At 53.2% G+C, this 10,457-nt stretch overlaps 1 protein-coding gene across 1 annotated transcript in view; it reads right to left on the reverse strand.

Moving 5' to 3' along the window:
- Positions 1 to 7,597, reverse strand: part of dgke (diacylglycerol kinase, epsilon) — a 72,167-nt gene extending 64,570 nt beyond the window's left edge. The window contains exon 1 of the mRNA XM_041217401.1: positions 7,481 to 7,597. Coding sequence (XP_041073335.1) covers positions 7,481 to 7,591 — 111 coding nt within the window. The 5' untranslated portion in view covers positions 7,592 to 7,597. The remainder of the gene's footprint in view (positions 1 to 7,480) is intronic.
- Between the last annotated feature and the right edge of the window lie 2,860 nt (positions 7,598 to 10,457).

Below are 10,457 nucleotides of genomic sequence, written 5' to 3' on the forward strand. Positions count from 1 at the left end.
GGACAGTCAGCAGCACCTAGAGGAGAGTGTGAGAGGAGGACCCTGGGACAGACAGCAGCACCTAGAGGAGAGTGTGAGAGGAGGACCCTGGGACAGGCAGCAGCACCTAGAGGAGAGTGTGAGAGGAGGACCCTGGGACAGGCAGTCAGCAGCACCTAGAGGAGAGTGTGAGAGGGGGACCCTGGGACAGTCATCAGCACCTAGAGGAGAGTGTGAGAGGAGGACCCTGGGACATTCAGCAGCACCTAGAGGAGAGAGTGAGAGGAGGACCCTGGGACAGTCAGCAGCACCTAGAGGAGAGTGTGAGAGGAGGGCCCTGGAACAGACAGTCAGCAGCACCTAGAGGAGAGTGTGAGAGGAGGATCCTGGGACAGTCAGCAGCACCTAGAGGAGAGTGTGAGAGGAAGACCCTGGGACAGTCAGCAGCACCTAGAGGAGAGTGTGAGAGGGGGACCCTGGGACAGTCAGTCAGCAGCACCTAGAGGAGAGTGTGAGAGGAGGACCCTGGGACAGTCAGCAGCACCTAGAGGAGAGTGTGAGAGGAGGACCCTGGGACAGACAGTCAGCGGCACCTAGAGGAGAGAGTGAGAGGAGGGCCCTGGGACAGACAGTCAGCAGCACCTAGAGGAGAGTGTGAGAGGAGGGCCCTGGAACAGACAGTCAGCAGCACCTAGAGGAGAGTGTGAGAGGAGGATCCTGGGACAGTCAGCAGCACCTAGAGGAGAGTGTGAGAGGAAGACCCTGGGACAGTCAGCAGCACCTAGAGGAGAGTGTGAGAGGGGGACCCTGGGACAGTCAGTCAGCAGCACCTAGAGGAGAGTGTGAGAGGAGGACCCTGGGACAGTCAGCAGCACCTAGAGGAGAGTGTGAGAGGAGGACCCTGGGACAGACAGTCAGCGGCACCTAGAGGAGAGAGTGAGAGGAGGGCCCTGGGACAGTCAGCAGCACCTAGAGGAGAGTGTGAGAGGAGGACCCTGGGACAGTCAGCAGCACCTAGAGGAGAGTGTGAGAGGGGGACCCTGGGACAGTCAGTCAGCAGCACCTAGAGGAGAGTGTGAGAGGAGGACCCTGGGACAGTCAGCAGCACCTAGAGGAGAGTGTGAGAGGAGGACCCTGGGACAGTCAGCAGCACCTAGAGGAGAGTATGAGAGGAGGACCCTGGGACAGTCAGCAGCACCTAGAGGAGAGAGTGAGAGGAGGACCCTGGGACAGTCAGCAGCACCTAGAGGAGAGTGTGAGAGGAGGACCCTGGGACAGTCAGCAGCACCTAGAGGAGAGTGTGAGAGGAGGACCCTGGGACAGACAGTCAGCAGCACCTAGAGGAGAGTGTGAGAGGAGGACTCTGGGACAGGCAGTCAGCAGCACCTAGAGGAGAGTGTGAGAGGAGGACCCTGGGACAGTCAGCAGCACCTAGAGGAGAGTGTGAGAGCAGGTCCCTGGGACAGTCAGCAGCACCTAGAGGAGAGTGTGAGAGGAGGGCCCTGGGGCAGAGAGCAGCACCTAGAGGAGAGTGTGAGAGGAGGACCCTGGGACAGGCAGCAGCACCTAGAGGAGAGTGTGAGAGGAGGACCCTGGGACAGGCAGTCAGCAGCACCTAGAGGAGAGTGTGAGAGGGGGACCCCGGGACAGTCATCAGCACCTAGAGGAGAGTGTGAGAGGAGGACCCTGGGACAGTCAGCACCTAGAGGAGAGAGTGAGAGGAGGACCCTGGGACAGTCAGCAGCACCTAGAGGAGAGTGTGAGAGGAGGGCCCTGGAACAGACAGTCAGCAGCACCTAGAGGAGAGTGTGAGAGGAGGATCCTGGGACAGTCAGCAGCACCTAGAGGAGAGTGTGAGAGGAAGACCCTGGGACAGTCAGCAGCACCTAGAGGAGAGTGTGAGAGGGGGACCCTGGGACAGTCAGTCAGCAGCACCTAGAGGAGAGTGTGAGAGGAGGACCCTGGGACAGTCAGCAGCACCTAGAGGAGAGTGTGAGAGGAGGACCCTGGGACAGACAGTCAGCGGCACCTAGAGGAGAGAGTGAGAGGAGGGCCCTGGGACAGACAGTCAGCAGCACCTAGAGGAGAGTGTGAGAGGAGGGCCCTGGAACAGACAGTCAGCAGCACCTAGAGGAGAGTGTGAGAGGAGGATCCTGGGACAGTCAGCAGCACCTAGAGGAGAGTGTGAGAGGAAGACCCTGGGACAGTCAGCAGCACCTAGAGGAGAGTGTGAGAGGGGGACCCTGGGACAGTCAGTCAGCAGCACCTAGAGGAGAGTGTGAGAGGAGGACCCTGGGACAGTCAGCAGCACCTAGAGGAGAGTGTGAGAGGAGGACCCTGGGACAGACAGTCAGCGGCACCTAGAGGAGAGAGTGAGAGGAGGGCCCTGGGACAGTCAGCAGCACCTAGAGGAGAGTGTGAGAGGAGGACCCTGGGACAGTCAGCAGCACCTAGAGGAGAGTGTGAGAGGGGGACCCTGGGACAGTCAGCAGCACCTAGAGGAGAGTGTGAGAGGAGGACCCTGGGACAGACAGTCAGCAGCACCTAGAGGAGAGTGTGAGAGGAGGATCCTGGGACAGTCAGCAGCACCTAGAGGAGAGTGTGAGAGGAGGACCCTGGGACAGTCAGCAGCACCTAGAGGAGAGTGTGAGAGGGGGACCCTGGGACAGTCAGTCAGCTGCACCTAGAGGAGAGTGTGAGAGGAGGTCCCTGGGACAGACAGTCAGCAGCACCTAGAGGAGAGTGTGAGAGGAGGACCCTGGGACAGTCAGCAGCACCTAGAGGAGAGTGTGAGAGGAGGACCCTGGGACAGTCAGCAGCACCTAGAGGAGAGAGTGAGAGGAGGACCCTGGAACAGACAGTCAGCAGCACCTAGAGGAGAGTGTGAGAGGAGGACCCTGGGACAGGCAGTCAGCAGCACCTAGAGGAGAGTGTGAGAGGAGGACCCTGGGACAGTCAGCAGCACCTAGAGGAGAGTGTGAGAGGAGGACCCTGGGACATTCAGCAGCACCTAGAGGAGAGAGTGAGAGGAGGACCCTGGGACAGTCAGCAGCACCTAGAGGAGAGTGTGAGAGGAGGATCCTGGGACAGTCAGCAGCACCTAGAGGAGAGTGTGAGAGGAGGACCCTGGGACAGTCAGCAGCACCTAGAGGAGAGTGTGAGAGGAGGATCCTGGGACAGTCAGCAGCACCTAGAGGAGAGTGTGAGAGGAGGACCCTGGGACAGTCAGCAGCACCTAGAGGAGAGTGTGAGAGGGGGACCCTGGGACAGTCAGTCAGCAGCACCTAGAGGAGAGTGTGAGAGGAGGACCCTGGGACAGTCAGCAGCACCTAGAGGAGAGTGTGAGAGGAGGACCCTGGGACAGTCAGCAGCACCTAGAGGAGAGTGTGAGAGGAGGACCCTGGGACAGGCAGTCAGCAGCACCTAGAGGAGAGTGTGAGAGGAGGACCCTGGGACAGTCAGCAGCACCTAGAGGAGAGTGTGAGAGGAGGGCCCTGGGACAGTCAGCAGCACCTAGAGGAGAGTGTGAGAGGAGGACCCTGGGACAGACAGCAGCACCTAGAGGAGAGTGTGAGAGGAGGACCCTGGGACAGGCAGTCAGCAGCACCTAGAGGAGAGTGTGAGAGGAGGACCCTGGGACAGTCAGCAGCACCTAGAGGAGAGTGTGAGAGGAGGGCCCTGGGACAGTCAGCAGCACCTAGAGGAGAGTGTGAGAGGAGGACCCTGGGACAGACAGCAGCACCTAGAGGAGAGTGTGAGAGGAGGACCCTGGGACAGTCAGCAGCACCTAGAGGAGAGTGTGAGAGGAGGACCCTGGGACAGGCAGTCAGCAGCACCTAGAGGAGAGTGTGAGAGGAGGACCCTGGGACAGTCAGCAGCACCTAGAGGAGAGTGTGAGAGGAGGACCCTGGGACATTCAGCAGCACCTAGAGGAGAGAGTGAGAGGAGGACCCTGGGACATTCAGCAGCACCTAGAGGAGAGAGTGAGAGGAGGACCCTGGGACAGTCAGCAGCACCTAGAGGAGAGTGTGAGAGGAGGACCCTGGGACAGGCAGTCAGCAGCACCTAGAGGAGAGTGTGAGAGGAGGACCCTGGGACAGTCAGCAGCACCTAGAGGAGAGTGTGAGAGGAGGACCCTGGGACAGTCAGCAGCACCTAGAGGAGAGTGTGAGAGGAGGACCCTGGGACAGTCAGCAGCACCTAGAGGAGAGTGTGAGAGGAGGACCCTGGGACAGTCAGCAGCACCTAGAGGAGAGTGTGAGAGGAGGACCCTGGGACAGACAGTCAGCAGCACCTAGAGGAGAGTGTGAGAGGAGGGCCCTGGGACAGACAGTCAGCAGCACCTAGAGGAGAGTGTGAGAGGAGGATCCTGGGACAGTCAGCAGCACCTAGAGGAGAGTGTGAGAGGAGGACCCTGGGACAGTCAGTCAGCAGCACCTAGAGGAGAGTGTGAGAGGAGGACCCTGGGACAGACAGTCAGCAGCACCTAGAGGAGAGTGTGAGAGGAGGACCCTGGGACAGTCAGCAGCACCTAGAGGAGAGTGTGAGAGGAGGTCCCTGGGACAGACAGTCAGCAGCACCTAGAGGAGAGTGTGAGAGGAGGACCCTGGGACAGACAGTCAGCAGCACCTAGAGGAGAGTGTGAGAGGAGGACCCTGGGACAGACAGTCAGCAGCACCTAGAGGAGAGTGTGAGAGGAGGACCCTGGGACAGTCAGCAGCACCTAGAGGAGAGTGTGAGAGGAGGTCCCTGGGACAGACAGTCAGCAGCACCTAGAGGAGAGTGTGAGAGGAGGACCCTGGGACAGACAGTCAGCAGCACCTAGAGGAGAGTGTGAGAGGAGGACCCTGGGACAGTCAGCAGCACCTAGAGGAGAGTGTGAGAGGAGGACCCTGGGACAGTCAGCAACACCTAGAGGAGAGTGAGAGGAGGACCCTGGGACAGTCAGCAGCACCTAGAGGAGAGTGTGAGAGGTGGGACCTGGGACATTCAACATTCCTGCTTATAGGGTATCAGATGAGACAGTGAGGGGAATAGAAGAGGATGGGGGGGGGTGATGGGGGGTTGCAATATTGATCAAGGAATCAATTAAAGCAGTGAGGAGGGATGATATCCTGGCCATATGGGTAGAAGTAAAAAAACACAAAAGGGGCAAACACGCTGTTAGGTAGGAGAGATAGAGGACCAAATATGTAACCAAATTTCAGAAAAATTTCAGTGTAAGAATAATAATAGTCGGGGATTTTAACTACCCAAATATTAACTGGGATAGTTTTAGTGTGCAACGTAGGCATGGAGCAAAATTCTTAAGTTGCATCCAGGAGAACTTGTTTCGTCAGTATGTCGAAAGCCCAACAAGGGAGGGGGCACTTCTGGACCTAATATTCAAAATGAGCCCGTGCAGGTGGTATCTGTAGGGGAGCATTTTGGAGATAGTGACCATAACTCAGTTAGATTTAGGATAGTTATGGAATAGGATAAGGTTGGGCCAGGAATAATAGTTTTAAACTGGGGAAAGGCTAATTTTACTAAGATGATATACAATTCGGCCCATATTGACAGGGAACAACTACTTGCAGATAAAACTGTTACAGAGCAATGGGAGGCATTCAAGGAGGAAACAGCGAGAGCACAGGGCAAATACGTTCCCGTAAAGACAAAGAGGGAAACCAAGTCCGGAGAACCCTGGATGTCAAGGGACATAAAGGTTAGGATTAAGAAAAAAAGAGAAACTTATGGCAGATACCGAGGGCTCAATATGGCAGAGTCCCTAGAGGAGTATAAAAAGCGCAGGGGGGAAACTTAAAAAGGAAATTAGGAAAGCTAAGAGGGTGCATGAGAAAGCATTGGTGGATAGAATAAAGGAAAACCTAAAGGGTTTTTAAAAAATATATAAAGAGCAAGAGAAGGGCCAATTAGGGACCATAGGGGTAATCTGTGTGTGGACCCGGAAGATGCGGGTACAGTCCTCAATTAATACTTTGCGTTGGTCTTCACAATGGAAAAGGATGACGCAGGTATAGACATCGGGGTGGAGGACTGTGAAATATTAGAGGAAATTAACAGAGAGAGAGAGAGAGAGGAGGTATTAGCTGGAGGTTTACCGGCCTTAAAAGTGGATAAATCCTCAGGCCCGGATGAGATGTATCCCAGGCTGTTGAGGGAGGCAAGGGAAGAGATATCAGGGGCCCTGGCAGTAATTTCAAATCCTCTGTGGCCACAGGAGAGGTGCCAGAGGACATTGTCCCATTATTAAAAAAAGGAGGAAAGGATAAACCAGGAAATTACAGGCCAGTCTGTCTAACCTTGGCAGTGTGAAATTACTAAAAAGAATTGCGAGGGACAGAATACATATGCACTTGGAGAAACGGGATTAATCAGGGATAGTCTGGCTCAGACGCGATGGGCTGTGCTGTAAACATCTATGCATCAATTTTTCCTCATAGGTAAAATTCTCCTTTCCTGGCAACAGCCTCTGTATCCACTCTAGTGCAATCATCTCCTTCCTGTAATTCAGTGACCAGAACTGTACACCGCACACAAGCTGTGATCTAGTTAGTGTTTTATACAGTTCCAACATAACCTCCCTGCTCTTATATTCTACATCTTACCTAATAAAGGAAATGACTGTAATGCAGCTTAACCACCTTATGTACCTTCTCTATCCTTATGTATCTGTAGACATGCACTCAAAGGTTTCTCTCTTCCTCAACACTTTCAAGTATCCTTCCATTTATTGTGCATTCCCTTGCCTTATTTATCCTCCCCAATCCATCATCTCACTTCTCTGGATTGAATTCTATTTGTCTCTTTTCTGCTCATCTGACCAGTCCATGATGTCTTCCTGCAGTTTACAGCTTTCTTCGTCATTATTAACCACATGACCAATTATTGTATCATCTGCAAATGTCTTAATCATGCCCCAACATTTAAGTCTAAATCATTGATATACCACAAACAGCAAGAGACCCGGTACTGAGCTCCCTGACACCCAAATGGAAACAGCCTTCCAATCACAAAAACACCCTTTGTTTCCTGTCACTGAATCAATTTTTGGATGCAACTTTCCACTCTCCCTTGGATCCCATGAGATTTTAATTTTCTGACCAGTCTGCCATGCGAGACCTTGTCAAAAGCATTGCTAAATTCCAGGTGGCCTCATCAATCCTCCTCATTACCTGAACAGCAACAAGAATGACACCAAATCACATAAGGAGATATTAGATCTGGTGATCAAAGGTTTGATCCAAGATTCAGGTTTAAGGAATATCTTAAAAGGAGGATAGCGATAAATCCCAGGGCTACTATTGGAAGAGCAGCAAGGGAGCTTTCTCTATGATTTCCTCCCATCCCAACAGTAGTTACACATTCATTGCTGTGATTCAAAACTTCTAACTTGATGATGTGTGAAGTTCAGAGGTCAGACCAGGTGCTGTGTGAACATAGACTTTCCTTACATGAGCTCACTGACGAAGAATCTCACACGTGTCTGGAATGTTACCTGAATGGGATTAAGGATGGTTCGGAATTCTCCCATCAGATCCTCGGCCATGTTATTCCCGCTCCGAGCATTTGCCAGGACCAGAATTGGGGTCCAGTTTTCCGGCAACATGTAGGAAAACTGCGAAAAGAAAGGAGTTACAGGCAGGGTCAGCACAGAGATCACGACACACCAAACTGCAGCCAGCACAGAGCTTGTAACATGTATACCCACAAACCAGTGCAGAGCGCACAATACACAAACCCACCAACCAGTGCAGAGCACACAATACACAAACCCACCAACCAGTGAACACACAATACACAAACCCACCAACCAGTGAACACACAATACACAAACCCACCAACCAGTGAACACACAATACACAAACCCACCAACCAGTGAACACACAATACACAAACCCACCAACCAGTGCAGAGCACACAATACACAAACCCACCAACCAGTGCAGAGCACACAATACACAAACCCACCAACCAGTGAACACACAATACACAAACCCACCAACCAGTGAACACACAATACACAAACCCACCAACCAGTGAACACACAATACACAAACCCATCAACCAGTGCAGAGCACACAATACACAAACCCACCAACCAGTGCACACACAACACACAAACCCACCAACCAGTGCAGAGCATACAATACACAAACCCACCAACCGGTGCACACACAACACACAAACCCGCCAACCAGTGCAGAGCACACAATACACAAACGCACCAACCAATGAACACACAATACACAAACACACCAACCAGTGCACAGCACACAATACACAAACACACCAACCAATGAACACACAATACACAAACCCACCAACCAGTGCAGAGCACACAATATACAAACCAACCAACCAGTGCAGAGCACACAATACACAAACCCACCAACCAGTGCAGAGCACACAATACACAAACCCACCAACCAGTGCAGAGCATACAATACAAAAACCCACCAACCAGTGCAGAACGCACAATACACAAGCCCACCAACCAGTACCGAACGCACAAAACACAAGCCCACCAACCAGTACAGAGCACACAATACACAAACCCACCAAACAGTGAATACACAATACACAAACCCACCAACCAGTGAACACACAATACACAAACCCACCAACCAGTGAACACACAATACACAAACCCACCAACCAGTGAACACACAATACACAAACCCACCAACCAGTGAACACACAATACACAAACCCACCAACCAGTGAACACACAATACACAAACCCACCAACCAGTGAACACACAATACACAAACCCATCAACCAGTGCAGAGCACACAATACACAAACCCACCAACCAGTGCACACACAACACACAAACCCACCAACCAGTGCAGAGCATACAATACACAAACCCACCAACCGGTGCACACACAACACACAAACCCGCCAACCAGTGCAGAGCACACAATACACAAACCCACCAACCAGTGCAGAGCACACAATACAAAAACCCACCAACCAGTGAACACACAATACACAAACCCACCAACCAGTGCAGAGCACACAATACACAAACCCACCAACCAGTGCAGAGCATACAATACACAAACCCACCAACCAGTGCACACACAACACACAAACCCACCAACCAGTGCAGAGCACACAATACACAAACCCACCAACCGGTGCACACACAACACACAAACCCACCAACCAGTGCAGAACGCACAAAACACAAGCCCACCAACCAGTACAGAGCACACAATACACAAACCCACCAAACAGTGAATACACAATACACAAACCCACCAACCAGTGAACACACAATACACAAACCCACCAACCAGTGAACACACAATACACAAACCCACCAGTGAACACACAATACACAAACCCACCAACCAGTGAACACACAATACACAAACCCATCAACCAGTGCAGAGCACACAATACACAAACCCACCAACCAGTGCACACACAACACACAAACCCACCAACCAGTGCAGAGCATACAATACACAAACCCACCAACCGGTGCACACACAACACACAAACCCGCCAACCAGTGCAGAGCACACAATACACAAACGCACCAACCAATGAACACACAATACACAAACACACCAACCAGTGCACAGCACACAATACACAAACACACCAACCAATGAACACACAATACACAAACCCACCAACCAGTGCAGAGCACACAATATACAAACCAACCAACCAGTGCAGAGCACACAATACACAAACCCACCAACCAGTGCAGAGCACACAATACACAAACCCACCAACCAGTGCAGAGCATACAATACAAAAACCCACCAACCAGTGCAGAACGCACAATACACAAGCCCACCAACCAGTACCGATCACGCAACACACAAACCCGCCAACCAGTGCAAGACACGCAGCACATGCAGCACACAAACCCGCCAACCAGTGCAGGACACGCAGCACACAAACCCGCCAACCAGTGCAGGACACGCAACATACAAACCCGCCAACCAGTGCAGGACGCGCAGCACACAAACCCGTCAACCAGTGCAGGACTCGCAGCACACAAACCCGTCAACCAGTGCAGGACACGCAACACACAAACCCGCCAACCAGTGCAGGACACGCAACACACAAACCCGCCAACCAATGCAGGACGTGCAATGCACGAGCGGGGTGTTGGGAGATGGGGGGGGGGGGGGGAGGGGGTGGGGGGGTTGTTGGGAGATGGTAGGGGGGGGGTGTTGGGAGAGGGGGGTGGTTGTTGGGAGATGGGGGGGGTGTTGGGAGACGGGGGATTTTGGCAGGGGGGGGTCGAGAGGGTGGGGTGGGTGTTAGGATGGGGGTGTTAGGGTGGGGGTTGAGTGGGGGGTGTTAGGGTGGGGGTTGAGGGGGCGGTGTTAGGGTGGAGGTGTTAGGGTGGGGGTTGAGGGGGGGTGTTAGGGTGGGGGTTGAGGGGAGAGTGTTAGGGTGGGGGTTGAGGGGGTGTTAGGGTGGGGGTTGAGGGGGGAGTGTT

This window comes from Carcharodon carcharias, chromosome 22, assembly GCF_017639515.1.
Source record: "Carcharodon carcharias isolate sCarCar2 chromosome 22, sCarCar2.pri, whole genome shotgun sequence".
In the NCBI taxonomy this organism is placed as follows: domain Eukaryota; kingdom Metazoa; phylum Chordata; class Chondrichthyes; order Lamniformes; family Lamnidae; genus Carcharodon; species Carcharodon carcharias.